The 19,927-nt window shown below is 46.0% G+C and overlaps 4 protein-coding genes across 10 annotated transcripts; 3 read left to right on the top strand and 1 right to left on the bottom strand.

Moving 5' to 3' along the window:
* Positions 1–245: 245 nt before the first annotated feature.
* Positions 246–6,758, bottom strand: cdc42se1 (CDC42 small effector 1). Of its 2 annotated transcripts, none has more exons than XM_058046990.2 (5): positions 6,477–6,598; positions 5,449–5,642; positions 1,517–1,621; positions 1,349–1,420; positions 246–1,269 (listed from the first exon to the last, which is right to left on the bottom strand). In XM_058046990.2, the coding sequence occupies exons 2-4, from the start codon at positions 5,581–5,583 to the stop codon at positions 1,352–1,354; spliced, it is 309 nt and encodes a 102-aa protein (XP_057902973.1). In that variant the 5' UTR covers positions 5,584–5,642; positions 6,477–6,598; the 3' UTR covers positions 246–1,269; positions 1,349–1,351. The 2 variants fall into 2 exon arrangements, with proteins under 2 accessions (XP_057902973.1, XP_057902972.1); XM_058046989.2 differs by lacking the exon at positions 6,477–6,598 and adding an exon at positions 6,608–6,758 and having other exon boundaries at positions 247–1,269.
* A 229-nt stretch (positions 6,759–6,987) lies between these two features.
* Positions 6,988–8,361, top strand: mllt11 (MLLT11 transcription factor 7 cofactor). Of its 2 annotated transcripts, none has more exons than XM_058046992.2 (3): positions 6,988–7,331; positions 7,699–7,867; positions 7,957–8,361. In XM_058046992.2, the coding sequence occupies exons 2-3, from the start codon at positions 7,721–7,723 to the stop codon at positions 8,047–8,049; spliced, it is 240 nt and encodes a 79-aa protein (XP_057902975.1). In that variant the 5' UTR covers positions 6,988–7,331; positions 7,699–7,720; the 3' UTR covers positions 8,050–8,361. The 2 variants fall into 2 exon arrangements, with proteins under 2 accessions (XP_057902975.1, XP_057902974.1); XM_058046991.2 differs by having other exon boundaries at positions 6,998–7,331; positions 7,716–7,867.
* A 299-nt stretch (positions 8,362–8,660) lies between these two features.
* Positions 8,661–13,304, top strand: gabpb2a (GA binding protein transcription factor subunit beta 2a). Of its 2 annotated transcripts, none has more exons than XM_078792118.1 (8): positions 8,661–9,245; positions 10,468–10,575; positions 10,647–10,814; positions 10,911–11,105; positions 11,190–11,343; positions 11,420–11,593; positions 11,668–11,786; positions 12,059–13,304. In XM_078792118.1, the coding sequence occupies exons 2-8, from the start codon at positions 10,468–10,470 to the stop codon at positions 12,398–12,400; spliced, it is 1,260 nt and encodes a 419-aa protein (XP_078648244.1). In that variant the 5' UTR covers positions 8,661–9,245; the 3' UTR covers positions 12,401–13,304. The 2 variants fall into 2 exon arrangements, with proteins under 2 accessions (XP_078648244.1, XP_057902969.2); XM_058046986.2 differs by having other exon boundaries at positions 8,670–9,245; positions 11,417–11,593.
* A 460-nt stretch (positions 13,305–13,764) lies between these two features.
* Positions 13,765–18,922, top strand: anp32e (acidic (leucine-rich) nuclear phosphoprotein 32 family, member E). 4 transcript variants are annotated; one of them, XM_078792120.1, is made up of 7 exons: positions 13,765–13,954; positions 15,063–15,212; positions 15,291–15,413; positions 15,482–15,644; positions 15,722–15,813; positions 17,613–17,658; positions 17,736–18,922. In XM_078792120.1, the coding sequence occupies exons 1-7, from the start codon at positions 13,901–13,903 to the stop codon at positions 17,813–17,815; spliced, it is 708 nt and encodes a 235-aa protein (XP_078648246.1). In that variant the 5' UTR covers positions 13,765–13,900; the 3' UTR covers positions 17,816–18,922. The 4 variants fall into 4 exon arrangements, with proteins under 4 accessions (XP_078648246.1, XP_078648245.1, XP_057902970.2 ...); XM_078792119.1 differs by having other exon boundaries at positions 15,722–15,849; XM_058046987.2 differs by having other exon boundaries at positions 15,722–15,849; positions 17,610–17,658.
* The last annotated feature ends 1,005 nt before the right edge of the window (positions 18,923–19,927 follow it).

Genomic DNA, 19,927 nt, shown 5'->3' with positions numbered 1-19,927 from the left:
GAGTAGTTGTACTTTACTATAGTTTCATTATGTCAGCTAAGTAGTTTTACTTTATTGTAATTTAATTAAGCCAGGTGGATAGTTTTACTTTAATCATAGTTTTCATAGGCCAGGTGAGTAGTTTTTTGTATTGTATTTTTTCTGTAGTTGTACTGTACACAAGCTTAATTATGTCAGCTAAGTAGTTTTACTTTGTTGTAATCTAATTATACCAGGTGAATAGGTTTACTTTAATCATAGTTTTCATAAGGCCAGGTGAGTAGTTTCACGTCATTGTAGTTTTATTGTTAAGTAATTCTTCAGCTGTAGGCACATTAGCTTGTACTCAACATGGTCATTTCATAACCACATCATCTAATGTTATTGCCTTCCTCTGTCTCACCATGGCAACACACACACACATTCAGGTTTTCATGGCTTCAGAGAAGGTTACACTTGCCCTCTGACCCCATCTTCTGTCCCTACTTTATACAAATTTTACACGACTCTCACATCTCAGAGTACAGCCGCTCTGCATTGAGTCCAGATGTTAGTCAGAAAACATGACGTAATCTCTCTCACACACACACACACACACACATTCCATGTTTAGAGTCACATTTGAAGAACACACGTGTTTGCCTTTCAAAATAAAAGTACATAGTTAGAGGGAACATTTATTCATGAGCTTGTTACGTAACTGATGGGCGGAGCTAACATGTGTGTGCGTGTTTGTGGACGGCGTTATATAAGCAAATATGAAGTCTACTTCTGCGAAGGTCACAGTCTCTGTAGAGGTCAAAGCTCACACACATTTGTTTGAGCCCAAATGACATGATCAATAAAGTTTCTCCAAAGCTGAATTGTCAGATTAAAAAAATAGTTTAAAAAGTGCTGATGGTTAAAAACATGAAATGAGGAGACGCCAAGCTGCCAGGCCACATGGCTAACGGGACGCATGCTAGCACGAGGAGGAAAGGAATGAGCGTTTCCAGTCATAGTTGTCGACGAGTGTCACTCAGTGGAAGAAAGGCATGCTGGGTAAGTGGAATCCAGTGACGTCGCGCTCCAGTCCGCCTCCTCTGCCCTCTAGTGGTGAAAGCGTTCACATTTCGGACAGGTCGTGGCGTGCAAGCAGAAGGTAGAGCGCAACACGGTGGGTGGGGCGTCAAGTCCTGCTTGTCTCGTCTCACGGGCCGGGATGGCGGCCCCTGCGGTTGCCCCGAATGCAACACGTCGCGCCGGGACCAAAGATCCGTTGGCGGAGGAGAGGGAGGTGGTGCGTCAGTCCTGTCGATAAATAATCAACCAATAAACTGTCTAACTAAATAGTACCCCCTACTGGCCACATAAAAAAATGAAGGCTTACCGGCTATAGGAAACTGTTCCTGCCGTTCATGTTTGGACATTTGGACCTCATCTGCTCCTGAACTGAGCCTGACTGAAAGCACGCGCACACACGCACACACACACAAACACACACAGTGAGAAAGGGACTAAAAGTGTGCCAGTCAGTCAGTCAGTGACGTCTTCTTACAGGCTGCAGACCGTCTGCCATCTCTCCAGAGCCGATGTGTGTCAGGTGGATGAAGTTAGTCGGCTCTCCGATCATACTGCGATCAATCTTCCTTCGCCTCTTCTTCTAAACACACACACACACACACACACACAGTGAGTGAGTCCTGCATCAACAAGTCTCAAACAACCTGAAGGAGTGCTGATGAGTTTCCACATGTTCACATCGTCAAGAGTGTTGCTCATCTACAAAATGATGATAATGACCACTGATGCAATCAAGAGATTATATCACACACACACAGTTGTCATTTCATTACGCCAGGGGAGTAGTTTTACTTTATTGTACATTTGTTATTCTTGGTGAGTAGTTTTACTTAATTGAAGTTTTATTGCGGGGCGGCACGGTGGTCTAGTGCTTAGCGTGCAGACCTCACAGCTAGGAGACCAGGGTTCAATTCCACCCTCTGCAATTTCTGTGTGGAGTTTGCATGTTCTCCCCGTGCATGCGTGGGTTTTCTCCGGGTACTCCGGTTTCCTCCCACATTCCAAAAACATGCTAGGTTAATTGGCCGCTCCAAATTGTCCATAGGTATAAATGTGAGTGTGAATGGTTGTTTGTCTATGTGCCCTGTGATTGGCTGGCGACCAGTCCAGGGTGTACCCCGCCTCACGCCCGAAGACAGCTGGGATAGGCTCCAGCCCCCCCCGCGACCCTCTTGAGGAAAAGCGGTAGAAAATGAATGAATGAATGAAAGTTTTATTGCATCAGGCTAGTGGTTTTATTTAGTTGTAGTTTTACTTTATTTTAGTTTTATTATGCCAGGTAAGCAGTTTTACTTTACTGCGGACTTGTCATGCTCGGAGAGTAGTTTTGGTTTATTTTAGTTTTTCTTTATTTTAGTTTCATTATGCCACGTGTGTTTTTAAATATAGTAGTTTAATTTTGTTGTAATTTTACTTTAGTTGTAGACTGATTGTGCTCAGTAAGTAGTTTTATTTTGTCACATTATAGTTTCATTAAGCCAGGTGAAAAAATGTACTTTACTTTACTGAATACTGATTGTGCCAGCTGAGGAGTTGTACCTTACTGTAGTTTCATTGGAGTAGATGTGTAATTTAGCTGTATTGAAGTTTTATTATACAAGGTGAGTATTTGATTTAGTTGTAGTTTTACTTTATAGTAGTTTAATTATTTTAGGTATTCGTTGTTGTTCACTCCTGCCAGGTGATTGCTTTTGGTTTGTTGTTGTTTTACTTTAGATTTATTTTGCCAGGTGAGTATTCATTCATTTTCTACCGCTTATCCTCACGAGGGTCGAGGAGGGTGCTGGAGCCTATCCCTATCTAGCTGTTTTCGGGCGAGAGGTGGGTACACCCTGGACTGGTGGCCAGCCAATCACAGGGCACATATAGACAAACAACCATTCACACTCACATTCACACCGATGGACAATTTGGAGTCCCCAATTAACCTAGCATGTTTTTGGAATGTGGGAGGAAACCGGAGTACCCGGAGAAAACCCACGCATGCGGTGGGAGAACATGCAAACTCTACACAGAGATGGAATTGAACTTGGGTCTCCGAGCTGTGAGGCCTGCGTGCTAACCACTCGTCCACCAGGTACTTTTTCTTTATTGTGGGTTTAATTATGCTAGTTTTGCATTGTTTTCATTTTACCTTATTGTACCTTTTTACTTGACTGTGTACCTCAAACAAGACTACTATGAGGTCATTTGACAGTAAATATGTTTTACATTTGAAATTGGTCGACAGAGAGGAGGCTGCTCTGTGATGTGTTCAGGAAAACTCAGAGTTCTGGCCGGCATCCAGCAAAGACCTCATTAAAACCCCATTTTGTTCCCAAAGTCTTCTAATCCGAGAGTGGGGAATCCGGCCCATCCAGAAGCCATCTTGGCTCTGCAAAGGGAGCGTTCAGGAATGATTTAAGAGGCTTATGTTCCACTGCGTTATTCCACCTTCACATGTGTGACCTCAGTTGGACACCTGACAACACTGTGGATCATTCCACAAGTGTTCTTCTCATGTAAGTTCGGGACAGAATAGAAACATGTGGGTTTTTTTGTTTTTTTACAGGACACAACATTCCAAACACAACCGACAGTCGTCACCTCAGACGTCGGCATGGCGACGGCCACACGTCGGCACGTGTGGGCTGAACGAGACCTCGCCTCCATCTGGACCTCATTTGACTCTCTGGATGTCTTCTTCTACGTAAACAACCTTAACGTTTTAACAGCTATACCACACAGAAATATACGTTTTTATTGGTGCTGATTAGAGAGTGCACTAAAATGATAACTGTGTAAGTTAGTGGTTGCCATGGCAATGACATCAACATCAGCTTCCTCCTGATGAGACATGTGTTGACATGTGATGTAACATTTGAGTTTGTGCCACTAATTGCGCTCACTGTCCTAAATCAGGGATGTGCAAAGTATGACGTGAGGGCCATTTGTGGCTTGTGTTTCTTGTCAAAGAATTCATCAAGTCCCGGTCCACTGTGTTACTATTTTTATTAATAAGTAGCGGCTGACGTCAATATGGAGATATATGGTGGACGGCTTCTCTTGATATCAAATATCTGCAAGAATTGTTCTGTATATGGTGAACTTCCTCATTATTTCTCAACAACACCGTGGACACGGTGACTTCCTGTTCAGTGCAAAATGGCTTCAAAGTAAAAGCAAGACTGTACGGCTTCTACACCCATTTATTGTTATTTTTATTTAGATTGTTAATAGTTCCCACCCTCGGGCATCTCTGTGTGGAGTTTGCATGTTCTCCCCGTGCATGCGTGGGTTTTCTCCGGGTACTCCGGTTTCCTCCCACATTCCAAAAACATGCTAGGTTAATTGGCCACTCCAAATTGTCCATAGGTATGAATGTGAGTGTGAATGGTTGTTTGTCTATATGTGCCCTGTGATTGGATGTCGACCAGTCCAGGGTGTACCCCGCCTCTCGCCCGAAGACAGCTGGGATAGGCTCTAGCACCCCCCGCGACCCTCGTGAGGAAAAAGCGGTAGAAAATGAATGAATGAATGAATGAATGTTGATAGTTCAAGGAGTCATGCACAGCACCCAAGCACAGGAAGAGCTGACATTTCAAAATAAGAGTGCTGAGCAACAACAACAACGAAGAAAAGTGTGTTTTGTTTTTTTGCTGGGAATTTTGCCCATCATCCACAATCCTTATGCGAGACATGAACACACATCTCTCTTTTCTGTGCCTCTGAAGATAAATGCATGTGATTTAATGCATCTATTGCGCCTATAAAGACTTCTGAAATAAATCCAAAAAGTGCCAAGGAGGTTAAAAATGAATACTTAAAAATGAAGTTCATAAGTTATTATGAATGTTCCTGTTACTACATGCTCATGGCATGGATATAAAACTATAAGACCTTGTTGGAGGTGTTTTAATAGCGTGCTTCGTTGGCGGGATTGGCCGTCCCATCAGGTGCATTAATTAGCTGCCTTTTTTCCGCTGTTTTTATATCTTTAAATATGCACAGACAAGAGAAAGACGTGTGTTGACGTCAATAACGGGCAGAATTCTTTTTTAAAGCGCACTTTTCCTTTCACAGTTTGAACTCATTATCAGTCTCGTTATCAGCAACCAGCCGTCAAACACTAAAGTCAACAATCCAACATGTCTGCAGGCGTCATGGATGTGTGGAAAGTCCTAGAAAAGTTCTCCTTTTCCCGCCCTGCCCGACAAAAGAAGCTCAGTTCAACTTCCCTGAGAGTGAAGTCACTGCTGGCATCTGTATATGTGTGTGTGTGTGTGTGTGTATTGTTGTAGCACCACAATGGAGCAAAGAGGACTAAAAATACAAACTTCCTCTTTAAGGACTTCACTCCCACTGAGTATCAATCATTAGCATTAGCGGTTGTTTGTTCAGACTAAGCTGTGTGTGTGTGCGCCTCACCGGTGGTGGTTTGGCGACCACGCAGCATCCCATCTTGTGCCAAAAATCGCTCATGCCGACACCCGGCCTCTCAGCTGCCGCCCTGCAGGCCGGGGAAACAACTGCCGTCTGTGCGTGTGTGTGCTCCTGAGGCATTCAGCCCAAAAAGTCAGCGTTAAAAATACCGGCTCAAAGTTCGCAGCCTCCACTTTGACCTGAAACGACAAAAAGAACAAAATGGAGATCAGTTTGAACACACGTTAATTTACGGGACACACACGTCTTGTCACACTAGCAGAGGACCCTTTGACCTCTATCTCAGACCACCACGAAGGTGACCTTCCCACAGCACGTCTCGGTTGCGGAAGATAAAGCAGGAATGTGAAGAACAAGCAGCTTCATGCTTGAAGACAGGAATGTCAGGCGGGAACGCCGCAGGGATGTGATCCATGTCTGCATCATGTGATCAACCAGTGCATGTGTGCGTGCGGCATGTCTTGTCTTCTGACGCACAGACAGTCAGTCACATGTTGCACAAAACAGGAAGCGGTAGGGGGTGACGGGGGTCGCAAGATGACACAGAAGCCACTGTCTCAGCTGATGATTGACTGACAGGTTCGCAAATGTTTCGTTTGATGGACTGAAAGTAGTGCGTGTGTGAAGACTGAAGGTTAAATCCACCGGACTGCGCCACAACAAACAGAGGGGTTAAAGATGAAGCATACATGTTGCTGACTCACTTCCTGTGTCTGGGAACAAGTCACCACGGCAACCACGTCAGTGGTCATGGTTACCCTATGACCTGTGACCTTTTGAAACATGCTAGCATGTAGCAAAGCTAAGGGAAGTTCATGAATGTAGCATGCTACATGACAGCAACTGAAAAGATGCATTGGAGAGCGACTCCTTCATGATGTCACTCCACGGCAGCTCCGCCCCCTAACCCAAAAACGGTCATTAGTTCCGCCTTACTTCAATTGATTAACTTGACGTTCGGTGCACTAGTACACTTTCTTGTACCGCCACAGAAAGGCAACTTTTACACTCACAAACTACGTAGAGTGACGGCGCTGATCCGATGTCTGCCAAACGAAGAGATGTCACTAAAACATCGTTAAAATAAGAAGTATCCCTCATTACGTCGACACGTTCCGTGAAGAAGAAAGGAGAAAGAAGTCACCTGACACAGGAAGCGGCAGTTTAGAAGTTTCTCCAAGCACAGAGTGTCCACAGTGTGTCCTCAGAATGTCTAAAGTGCGAGTGTGTGAGTGACTTAAGTTTGTTGAGGCGCGGCTCCAAACAGGAAGTCCCGCCTTCTGGCTCCCAGCCAATCAACCGGTCGCTATTCAGGCCAATGTCTCCCCCTGTTGATGCAGCGGGCTCAGTGCAGCCGTCCAGTGAAGACTCGTCATTTTACTACAGCGTGTAAATAAATGAATCTGTGTCATCACATTAAAGCTTCAAGGGGAAATGCGACACGTTGACACATCAAAGTGACACTGCAGGAAACAATTCAGCCTTTGTAAGAGTTCTAGCTATACAAGAAGCCAGAAATAAACACAGAACAACCATCTAACTACATCAGGGGTGTCAAACTCATGCCATGGAGGACATTACAGGTTTTCTTTCCAGTCGGTCACTAAAGCGGGTGATTTTAATGATTAACCCTCCTTTGATTTTGAGGGAAGGAGCTAGTCAATGAAAATGAAAATGGACGTATAATTTTAAAGTTATACGGTTGTAATATCCGGAAGTGCCTTTTGTCCTGAAATGCCTGAACGGAAGTGCGTACATTTGTGCCCGTGAGCTTGACGGCGATCGCTTCAACCTGCCGCATCTGAACGTCTGGCAATAAAAGCAGCAGAGGAACAAAGACATTGATCTTAATTTCACACCGGAAGCAGGTAATTGTCATATTTAATCATTCGTTTGTGCAGTCTTTTGTACCCTCGTGACGATAAATGTGTTTAATCCATCGTGAACGCTTGCCAATTCAACCATTTTAACACGGAAGAAAAAGCTATGTGAATATTTAGTTCGACCCAGTTGGGTCACTAGAAAGTCTTGAATCAGAATTAAATCAATTGAAAAGGTTTAGAATCGGATTGACGGCTGGCATCTTCACAGCAGCCAACGCCTTTCAGCATCAGTGATAGCCTGAAAGACACAACACACACACACACACAGGGCCTGTTGTTTAATGCGTCTACATGTTGTCAAGATAAAGTCTTCACATTAAACCACTTTTGTCCCATATCACTGTGTGACCAGATTCACTTGTCCTTCAGATCGCATGATGATGGAGAAATCTAACAGCCAATACGACTCCTTCCTGTTCTGGAGGCAGCCCATCCCTCCCCTGGACCTGGACGAGCTGGAGGACCTCGGCTTCATCGACTGTCCTCGCCGAGGACAAGACAGCATGGGTCAGGAAGAGGAGGTGAGCAGAGGCAGGGCCCAGACAGTAACATTCTTATGTGAAAGGTGAGGACATTTGAGGTTAAATGTCTTAACGTCTCGCGTGTACAGGAGGAGCTGAGCCAGTTCTCATCCTTCAACTACTGGAGGGCTCCCATCGTCAGCGTCGATGCTCTGCTAGACGATCTCAACCTGCTGCTGTGAAATCCCACCGGCTGCATTTTAGCCACTTTGCATGCTACAGTACGTGACCCCCAAGCTTAAAACAGCCTGCAGTGGAGGCCATCTTAATTTGCTCGTCACATCAAATTTTGTAGATCAAGAATGACGAACAACCACCTGCAGTATTTGTGTTCTTTGTTGCTGTTATGTATTTTATTTATTTCATGCTGCTGATTGGGTGTTTCACTATGAGCAGGCCTCACGATGACGCCACTGGACACAAAAAACACTGAATGTACCAAAGTCTGACAACAATAAACGTTATTTTCTTTATATGCATACACAGAATGTTAACCTGGGGATTTTGAATGTCTTTATTTGTACTGAGAAGCAACCTTTGTTTCATTCACACCAGAAAAAAAATCACTTTAGCTTTCAATTGTTGCTCAAATGGCTAGCCACCAAAGTGGCTGGTCTGAGGTCGTCTAAAGCATTTCCTCTTCTCCAGTCTTCGCACAAAAAACTGATCTACTGTCAGCCTGCTTGCCAAGTGAAAGCCCGCCCATCGAGCGGTACCTCCGAAGTCGGCAAAGCAGCTATACTGCTACACCATAAACGCTAAAATTCGTTTAAAGACGACATGACACCAGATTAAGCTCGGGTTGCGTCGCCAGAAAAGACAGATGATTAAGTCAAAAGCCTTGATTTTCACTTGCTAACTATGCATGCTAAGGGTGATTGCTAACTGACTGCTTAAAGTTAGACACACTTCCTCGTCGTGTTTTTCAATATAAGACCCAATATAGATGCATTACACATGGCGTGCAGTATTGCTCAATAGTAACCACGTCAAATACAATAGTAACCTTTCGATACAATATGTAGTTATCACGCATTTGCTTTAAAATGTATTGTACACCAGAGAGTTTGAACACACAGTCGCTACACTGCTTTTAATTTGGAAGCTACACTCACAACATCCGGGCATGTTACCACCCCTCTCCGTCTTACTTTGGCCAGTAAACAATTTGCGGAGTCAAGCATGCGACGGCGGTGCCCAATGTCCAACATTTGAATATTGTCAATGAATAACCCTACTTATTATTGCTTTTGATCAAATTCTACCAAGCACAGACAGACGGACAGACGCACACCTCCTCAGAGCAGTTTGTGTGTCGTTTAGCTCGCTCGCTCGCTAACAGTGCTAACACGAGCAGTCTACCAGCAAGCTGGACGCGGTGAGTAACTTCTTTTCCTCGTGTGGAATAAAACTACATCTTTGTTCACCTTTAGCCAGCAGTCGGCTCTCAAGTCACCCTTGCCGCTCGAAAACCTCGTCAGAAAATCGTCCGCTAAGCGACGCGATGCTGCGCGCCAGAAGAAAGCTAGTTAACCGGATGTGGAAGTAGTTTTTTCTCGGTGTGTAAAATAGGAAATTTCTCTCTGACTTCCCCCGGAAAACCAACAACTTTATATCAAACGGTTTCCTGTCCGTCTTGCGGCAAACGTTTTGCGCTACAGAACGCGCCCATATACAATGTTGGTGATTTCTAAATAAGCCCAGCGCCGAGGGGGGATACGTGGCACATGGCGGACTCTTTTCTGTCGACAAGGCGCGTAAAATGGCTCCTCGGCCCGGCGAGAAAAGCTTCGTCTTTCGCAATCACACAGCCTGTTGAACACCAGAATTCCATTGTCGGACAACTCTTCTCGCTAGCCTGTTGCTAAGTTTTGTCGCCAAAGTTCGTTTTGTTTCTTCATGAGCGCAAATGATATATCTTAATGCGGCACTTGTTGTTTCTTTCAGTGCTATTAGCATAGTTCGTTTAAGCCAGGGATGTCCAAAGTAAAAACAATGTATTTTTTTATGACATGTCTTATTAGATGTCAGGCTAATATGCTTTGTCACCTGTGGCACGAGGCTAAGATGGGTGTTTTGTTTTGATAACTTGGCATATATTGACCGACATGGTTTCAGCATATTAGTTTTACAATGCATGTATTAACGTGATCCCCGCATCCTTCAATTCTTCTGTAAACTGCCCTCTGTGAAAAAGCTTAACAGTGGTTTAAACAGTCGAACAGTTGTTCTTCACTCTGCTTCCCAGATGTTGCCGTTTAAATGTATATATGTGTTTTATATTAGATACAGAGCAATTATTGGAATTAAAAAAAAAAATTGCAATTTCATTCGTGTGTGATTGTCTTACTCTTAAGTGGCTGCAGAAATGTGTTGCCTGTTGAGAAAAAAACACATTGCTGATAGATTTGTATTTATTTATTTTGCAGAATAAGCATTTAAACAAGCCAGTATATATAGTTTTCCTGGTATTTACTAAATTTTTGTCATACAAAACACACTGCTTGTGTCATTTACAGTATTTGATATTTGTGATATTTGTTTTTTCTAATAGCATACTTAGCTCTCCCTGAAAAAGTGTGTGTGTGTGTGTGTGTCAGATGTCGCTGGTGGACCTGGGCAAGCGTCTGCTCGAGGCGGCGCGTAAAGGTCAAGATGATGAGGTCCGAAACCTGATGGCCAATGGAGCGCCATTTACCACCGACTGGGTGAGTCACTGTCCTGAGGCTTTATGACATCCTCTAGTAACGTTCCACGCAATAACATGCCCTCCTCACAGCTGGGGACGTCCCCCCTCCACCTGGCCGCCCAGCACGGCCATTACTCCACGGCGGATGTCCTTCTGCGAGCAGGTGTCAGTCGCGACGCACGTACCAAGGTGGACAGGACGCCTCTGCACATGGCTGCCGCCGAGGGACACACCATCATCGTGGAGCTGTTGGTCCGGGTGAGAAACCTGGGGGTTGTGTCATTATAAATTAAAAAAATAAATAAAAGGGGGGTTAATTTGAGGCTTGTGTTTCAACTACTTGCATGCTTCCAGAGCGGCGCAGACATCAACGCCAAAGACATGTTGAAGATGACGGCGCTGCACTGGGCGGCGCAGCATGGACACCACGGCGTGGTGGAGACCCTCATCAAGCATGGAGCCGACGTGCACGCGCTCAGCAAGTTCGATAAGACGCCGTTTGACATCGCTGTCGACATCCAGAACACTGACCTGATGCTGCTTCTGCAGGTGAGCAAAACATCTTTGTGTGTCCCAGTCGCACATGGTCTCCTGAGCCTTTTGTCATGTGCGTACATGTGTGTGCGTGTGCAGGAGGGCATGCAGAACCAAGTGAACATGAACCAGGTGAGCGTAAACGTGGAGTCCGGCAATGCAACAAACCAGCCGCAGTTCATCATCCAGGGAATACCTGCCATCCAGGGAGGCGTGGTCAATCTGGCCGACCTGCTCAACAAGGCCAACACCGGTACGTGGAAGTACACACACACACGCTAAAGCTACAGTTCGACATGCGTGTGACTTTAGGCTGTGTCTTTTAGCAGAGTCAGAGGAAGCGTTGGCTGCCAATGCGCTGGACTCCAACATCCAGCATGCTGCTGTTGTCAACGAAGGAGGTCAGAGGGTCATCACCATAGTAACGGACCAACATGGCAATCTACAGACCACGGGGGGGATGACGCAGCCCTTCTTTGTCACCATGCAGCATGGACAGCAAAGTATGACACGCGTCCATCAAACACACACACATTTATCTCCTCTCTTTGTTAAATGGGTGTGTTTGTATTTGCAGTGCTGGCAGTGCCTGCCAACACCGTGGCAGAGGAGGTGGTAACAGAGGAATCTCAGGCCCCACCCTCCAGGAAGAGGAAGCTTGAGGTGGCCAACAACCACAACGACACTGGAGAAACTGTGAGTGGAGAACATGGAGACACCTTTTTCAGGGTGTACTCACACTAGACCAGTCGTACGTACCAGTCATGTCAGGCGCGCCACACCGATTGTCCTTTGGCCCAATTGGAAGAGGCAGTCCAGGGCCCAGCACGATTCCCCATATATGCACTGGAAACGTCACTGAATGACTGTAAAGTCTGGTTTACCCTGTGTTGATGTTCCAGCATAAGCTACGTTGTCTTGCACCTCGCCCTCCAAACTTAAATGTTATTATTTTTGTCCTGAATCAGGAGCTGTTACAGAGGCAGCTGCAGGAGGCTAACAGGAAGGCACAGGAGTACCGACAGCAGCTGCTGCGCAAAGAGCAGGAGGCCGAGGAGTACCGAATCAAGCTGGAGGCCATGGCCCAGAGCCAGGCCAACGGCACGACCAATGCCGCCACGACAGCCGTCAGCCCAGAGGAGGTGGTGGGCGGGGAGGACGAAGAGGAGACGGCGGCAACAGCAGCGGCCGTGGTTGAGGATGAGGGGGAGATGGTGGTTCTGCAAGGTGGAGGGATCATCATGGAGGGGGAGGAGGGTCAGGTGACGCTGGTGGAGACCGGGGGAGAGCCCACAGGGGTCAGCTCATAACAGATGGAGGGTCGGCGCAGGAAGGAAGGCTGTGGCCGAGTGATGCCGTAACGTGTCAGAGACTGCCAACGACAGCAGGAAGACGGCGTGAACAGACTGACGCGCCATGCCGTCTTTCCAGCGTCCCATCAGATGAATTCCTTTGCTAAGTTAGCGCTAAGCTTCCTGTTTGACAACGTGTATCACTACGCTTACATAATTTCCAGTTTCCTTAACTTCACTTCTCCTTGTGCGTTTGTCCCGCACGTTTATTACTCACTTCATTGCTTTTGAATGTGTTGGAGGATGGAACAAGCCCACTTTGGTTCCTTTTGTTTTTCCCCAAAAGCCACGCTGGAATCTCAAGAGTCGCAGTGGACTTTGCAAAGGGAATCTTTTGGGATAATTGTACCTCACCTAACTCGGCCTGCTTTTTTTTTTTTTTTTTTTATTACATGCGGATGGAAAACTGTGAATCTGGAATGAACCTAAAGCCGTCTGTTGTGTGCACCTTTCGAGGGAACAGGCAGGAACATTTAAGCAGTTACTGAAACTTTTGCCACGTGAATTAACATTTGGTTTCCCAGCTGAACTGCTGTTGTTTTTTAATCTGTTTCACAGGGACTTATACAGTTTTCAAACTCCATTCTTCCAGTCAAAATGTGCTAGAGAAGCATTAAGTAGAATGAAGGCTAAAATAACCGAAACTGAAATGCATTTAAATTAGTTTTGTCCTTCCCGGCCCACCTGTGATATGCCTGCTGCACCTTCCCTCCTTCCTCATCTTTGTTTGGCAGCATTTGAGTTATTTTTTATAAACTCAGCATTTTTCTATGTATATATAAAGTTGTATTTTTTTAACTGTATCCGACTGCTTCACCGTGATATCAATGCTTACCTGATATATAAACACTTGTTAACGTCAGTGTTGTCTTTTTAAACACGCCCTTTAATGCTACAAATAATTTTGTAAGATTTTCAGATCGTGTACATTCACCCTAAGAAGACACTGTAATGCCGTCCCCCAATCATTTTAGATTGATGGGCTGTTTACCCAATCAGAAAGGGAGGCCAAGCGGCCGCCATTTTAGTCCTGCCTACTTGAACGTGGGATATTTTTATTTCGAAAGTATTGACGTTAGTGCATGGCTTTTAGGTGTTCTTGTCTATGAAAACATTGGCCATTGTAGTGGCTTGAACGTATAAGCAAAAATTCCAAAAAGTGATGTTTTTTTCCAGCAAACTGCTCTACTCCAAACGAGGTCTACGCAGACAGTTAGTTCGCTTTTGGATTAAGACGGCTCAGCCTTGAATGGCAGATCTTCTAACCAATCAGGGGGATAGATGAGGCTGCTAGCCAATCACAGGCGCGGAGGGCAGGGCCACGGCGGAGGGGGCAGGGCGCGAGGTATCATGGAGGATCAGTGAGCAAAGTGAAGCCATCAGAGACCACCGAGTAGCGCTCTTGTCCCGGGGACTTTATTCTACTTTACTGCCTAGCTGCAGACTAAATATTTCACGATGGACATGAAGAAGAGGATCAACCAGGAGCTGCGGAACCGGAACCCGGGGGAGGTGAGCACGTTTGATCCGAAACATCGTAACGGTTGTGGTCCCGAAGGTGATGAGCGAGCGGAGCGGGCAGCCTGGGACGAGGAGCCCGCCCACCAGCCGCACTCTGCCCGCCAACTTTGCGTTACTTCCAGCACGTTGGCTCGAACATTCTAAAAGTAATATGACGGACGTAAAGCGAGGATCCTGGATGGACGTGAAAGCATCCGCGCTTGCCCTTCCTCTGCCCCCAAGCCGTTTCTGTGTTGTCTCGACTACGTCGAACAAGATAGCTCTTGAGAGAAAGCACGCTTGGCTACACTTTTGGAGCTTTTAAATCGTGAAGAAGTGAAAACTTTGAGTCATTCTGGCGTCGCCAACTGACCACAAACCGTCGTCTTTGCGCGCGAACAAGACAAGCACAACGACATTTTAAAGCGGATGGAACCATTTTGTCCCCCGTTCACGTCCACAGAGGGGGACCATCAGCGGCACACCTTTAGTGGACATTCGTGACCTTTAGGGACATGCGAGTGACACACGAGTACGATGTGACGTGCCCGTTGTGTGTCCTTACAAAGACGTTACTGTAACGCAGCAAACTAGGAATGAGCACGCCACCTCGGGCGGACGCGAATCAAAATGGCGCTTTGGCGGATTAGCACGCCTGACTTCCGATGATAAACTGCCGTGAGAACATTAGCTTGTCGCTCTGTGACGTCGCCAAGCATTACTACCGCTGCTGGTTCGTGTCCTCAGCGGCCAAACCTTCGCTTCGCTTCTACTTCGCCCGCTGGCGGGTTCGGCGTGGAGTCGTCCTGTTTTACAGAGCAGACATTTTGTGCGGGCGCGTGCAGTGGCAGTTATATAAGGCAGGCTTCAGTGACGCGCGCGGGCACGCGCGCACACACAAAGCTGCTGGTGTCATGTTTTATGAATTGAAGGACGCCGTCAGCACGCGCACGCCAGGGAGTAGTTGCAATGCCACGCGCAGCCCTAAGCCCTCCATTTATAACAACATAGTAAATGATGAAGATGGAATGGCATCTTCATCTGCTCTTTCAGTTCATCCTTTTAATTCACTGACAAGCGATGACGTCACCGGGTCATACAGGAAGCTGTTGTTTGACAGGTGGCTGAGATGGTGGTGGACAGCTGTCAATCGGTGAGTGGAGAAGTGGAAGGACTCACAGACAAGTTCACAGAGCTGGAGGCCCTCAGCATGGTCAACGTGGGCCTCTCCTCACTGGCCAAGATGCCGTCGCTGCCCAAGCTGCGCAAGGTGACGTCTTCCTTGGTGTTTGACATGCTCATGTGGCAGTGGAGTTCAAAGTTCAAATGTCTGAAAAATGTTCTGCAGCTGGAGCTGAGTGACAACAACCTGTCGGGCTCTTTTGAGACTCTGTCGGAGAAATGTCCCAACCTGATCTACCTCAACCTGAGCAACAACAAGATCAAGGAGCTGAGCAACGTGGAGGCGCTGGTCAGTGCACACGCTCGTATGCGCAAGACTTCAAGAGGCGGCAAGTAAACGTTTTGTGGATGTTGCAGCAAAACCTGAAGAGCCTGCAGAGTCTGGACCTGCTGAATTGCGAGATCACGTCCTTGGACGACTACCGCGACAGCGTCTTTGAGCTGCTGCCTCAGATCACCTACCTGGACGGCTTCGACCAAGACGACAACGAGGCTCCCGACTCTGAGGCGGACGACGACGGTGAGAGGAGGATGGCCCACCCTCCCTCGGTCGTGGCTCCTCCATTCTCCATTCAACTCTGGCTTCTTTGTGTTCAGACGAGGACGGCGAAGATGGGGCGGGACCGCCAGGCGACTACGACGAGGAGGACGACGAAGACGAGGACGAGGATGGCTCAGAGGGAGGAGAGGTGGGACAGAGCTTTCATGTGAAGAGGGGAGATCAGGTGGGCAACGCTGGCTTGGCTCATGCGGATTAGCTCCGCCCCCTCCCGATGTGCACCTGTGCTCGGTCGGCAGAGAAGATGCCCAATTTGACACATTGGCTGAGAACGTGTCGATCATTTTGTGTAAGCCCTGCCCTCTGAGGCTTCCAATCGGGTCTGCTTCTCTGCCGCTCGCTCGCCCACTCGGGTGTCCTCAACCAGGTTGAGCACCCGTGGCCGCCTCTGACCTTCAACCCCTGATCCCAGACCACTTCTGTGCTTTCAACCTCAATCAGGCAGGTGGCGTCAGCCTGGTAGAGCTGACGTACACCGTCACTAGTATCGTCCAATCAGATAGAGCCCTGTGTCTTACGTGTATACAGTGCATCCGGAAAGTATTCACAGCGCTTCACTTTTTCTACATTTTGTCATGTTACAGCCTCATTCCAAATTGTATTAAATTAATCTCTTACCTCAAAATTCTACACAAAATACTCCATTATGACAATGTGAAAAAGTTTTTTTTGGACTTTTTTTGAATTTATTAAAAATAGAAAACAAAAAAATCACATTTACATAAGTATTCACAGCCTTTGCCATGAAGCTCAAAATTGAGCTCAGGTGCATCTTTTTTCCACTGATCATCCTTGAGATCTTTCTACAGCTTAATTGGAGTCCACCTGCAGTAAATTCAGTTGATTGGACAAAGCCATCAGACCAGAGAATTTTGTTTCTCATGGTCTGAGAGTCATTCAGGTGCTTTTTGGCAAAGTCCAGACGGGCTGCCATGTTCCTTTTACTAAGGAGTGGCTTTCGTCTGGCCACTCTACCATACAGGCCTGATTGGTGGATTGCTGCAGAGATGGTTGTCCTTCTGGAAGGCTCTCCTCTCTCCACAGAGGAACGCTGGAGCTCTGACAGAGTGACCATCGGGGCCTTGGTCACCTCCCTGACTAAGGCCCTTCTTCCCCGATCGCTCAGTTTAGAAGGCCGGCCAGCTCTAGGAAGAGTCCTGGTGGTTCCAAACGTCTTCCATTTACGAATAATGGAGGCCACTGTGCTCATTGGGACCTTCAAAGCAGCAGAAATGTTTCTGTATCCTTCCCCAGATTTGTGCCTCAAGACAATCCTGTCTCGCAGGTCTACAGACAGTTCTTTTGACTTCATGCTTGGTGTTTGTGCTCTGACATGCACAGTCAACTGTGGGACCTTATATAGACAGTTATTATATTTCCAAATCATGTCCAATCAACTGAATTTACTGCAGGTGGACTCCAATTAAGCTGTAGAAAGATCTCAAGGATGATCAGTGGAAAAAATTTTGAATTTTGAGCTTCATGGCAAAGGCTGTGAATACTTATGTAAATGTGATTTTTTTGTTTTCTATTTTTAATAAATTCAAAAAAAGTCAAAAAAAACCTTTTTCACATTGTCATAATGGAGTATTTTGTGTAGAATTTTGAGGTAAGAGATTAATTTAATTCAGTTTGGAATGAGGCTGTAACATGACAAAATGTAGAAAAAGTGAAGCGCTGTGAATACTTTCCGGATGCACTGTATATGTGTATGTGTTCACAAGTGTGTCTTTAGAGTGTATGCATATGTCAAGTGTGTTAAGATTGTGTGCATCTTTTAAGTGTGTTAATGTGGTGTCATGGGTGTAGGTTTGTTTTTCAAGCGTGTGTGCAGCCACATGTTACATGTGTGTTTGCCCTAGGAGTGTTGTGCGCATGTCATGTGTAAGTTTTTTTAAGTGCGCTAAAAAGTGTGCTTCAACTCAGGAGGAGGAAGACGATGATGAGGAGTACGGCGAGGAGGAAGAGGAGGATGGTGAGTGGGGCGTCGCAGCGCTTTTATGGGCGGAGTCTTGTCAGTGCTGTTCAACCAATCACTTTTTGTCTGTGCAGACGAGCAGGCGGACGTTCAGGGACAAAAGAGGAAGAGAGACGTGGACGACGAGGGCGAGGATGACGACGAGGACGACTAGTCGCTCCGTCGTGGTGTTTGTGTCAGTGTGTCCCTCAGCTAGACAACAAACCAGGGAGATCACTTCCTACATCACATCTTCATGCTCTCAGCCCCTCCCACTACTTCCAACTGCTTCCTGTTTGTCGCATGGAGCTTCAGTGCAGAGGGGTGTGTCCTCCTTTTTACTTTTTTGTGACAAACTTCAGAATGGATGGATGACGTGAGGAACCGTTGGAGGACAAAGATCTTCCCATGGACACAAAGTCAACACTTCCTTCTCTACCTTTTTTCATTGTTTTTACAAACTCAACCACACGTTTTTACAATCGCAATTGGACTTTTTCAACACAAAAGTCAGCTGATGCTTTTGGACACGGGCGTTCCCAACCTTTCCACTTCCAAAGATCCAAGATGGCGGCGAGCTTGAGCCGGCGCTCGACGTGTCCTCCCCCCATGTTCCGCTTGGAATGTGACGCCTCTTTTCTGCCGCCATATCAGTCTTTGGCGAAAGAGGGCGCCCCCTTCAGGACTCCAAGCACCCAATCGGGGGCCATGTTTGTTTTACCAGCGATCACGATCTTCCTCCTTGTTAGCCCAAACAGATCACATGACTCCTGTCCTGCCTCCTTTAGAGTTATGCAGAGCTGCTTTAGCTCAGGTCACCATAGCGACCATGTTGTTGTTGTTATTCCCTGTGTGCGTTTGACTTTACATTTTTAGGACTTAATGTTTTTGAGGGGTTTGTTTTGTTTTGGGTTTTTTTTGCATTTATTGTGCCGGCTCAGTCTCCGCCCCCCTGCAAGGGTTTTGGCTTTAGTGTCAGGCATGTCCAGTCATAGCTGTGCAAAGCATGATTGGAAATAGTGAGGGGGCGGAGCCTGATCCCAGACACAACTGGCCCATGTTTGACGTCGATTGAACCTTTTAATCCAGCAAAGTAGATTTTTAAAAGAATTCACAGGTATTTATAGATTTTTACAAATGTGACGGATGCAGACGCAGTTAGTTTTCATTAGTTCTTCTCCCACAACTCAAATGCTGTAAACTTTTTGCTTTCCTGTCATTTACACTGACGTCCAAATAAATTTGAATATTTCAATAAGAACTTTTAAGACAAAAAACGCCATGTTTGTTTACAAGTCAATGTTGTTGACCAGTGTGACCGGCAGGTATTTGACCACTCCTGAAACAGTGGGTAGAGTAGTTTCTTTTTCGCTTTCGGCGTAGTTGATACTGTAAAATCTGCCATTGTTTCGATACCAAGCAAAACAAAAAGGGCAGTATTGCCGATAGATGTTTCTGATTTTGTTAAATGATTTGGTGTTTTAACGAGCTGATCATGAGTGTAATCAGAATGAAACACGAGGCAAACTAAAAAACATTTTTATGGACAGCCGATTTAATGTCAACATAAGTAAACAGGAAAGGTGCATTCATAGTCATACAACTGGCAACATTACATACATTGTTTCAGCAAAACAATACAACAAAAACACAAATATTTATGTAAATAACCATAGAAGAGAATTGATGGATCCGATACCGGACTTCCATTTGCCATTGAAGATATCGACGTTGTATCGACCAGCCCACACATGAATGACGGCTGGTGTTGATGAAACGGATACTTTGAAAATTCAGCTAATGTGTTTTATTTTTATTTAATATTTTTTAGTTTAACAAAGTATTTCATAGCTAAGCCTAAAGAAACGACAGACGCGTAATGCCGTCACGTGACTCATTTTGACACATGGTGTGTGTCATTTCAAAGATACTTTCTCGCTGTGCACTTCTTGTCCAGCAGATGGCGGTCAAGTCTTGCTGCAGTAGCCACTTACCATTTAGTTGAATATTAAGCGTGTGTGTGTGTGTGTGTTTGACCTTCTTCGTCACGATACTGACCTCTGACCTCTTTTGTTCCGTTAACGTGCATGTGTGTGTGTGCGTGTGTGTTGGGTAAAATATTTATTCGGACCTAAAAGCTTTTATACAAGACTATCATGTCGATTACATCACAGTGACCTCACAGCAAACAGGAAGTATTTTTAGCTCTGTTGCTAGCATGCTAACAACGCACGCACACACACACATGCAGGAGGAAAGGAAAGCAGAATGATGCAGAGGTTTAGAA

Source organism: Doryrhamphus excisus, linkage group LG7, assembly GCF_037039965.1.
Source record: "Doryrhamphus excisus strain RoL-2023G ecotype Guam linkage group LG7, RoL_Dexc_Guam_v1.1, whole genome shotgun sequence".
In the NCBI taxonomy this organism is placed as follows: domain Eukaryota; kingdom Metazoa; phylum Chordata; class Actinopteri; order Syngnathiformes; family Syngnathidae; genus Doryrhamphus; species Doryrhamphus excisus.
Note: the sequence above shows the minus strand (reverse complement) of the source record. Positions and strands in the feature narration are given on the sequence as shown.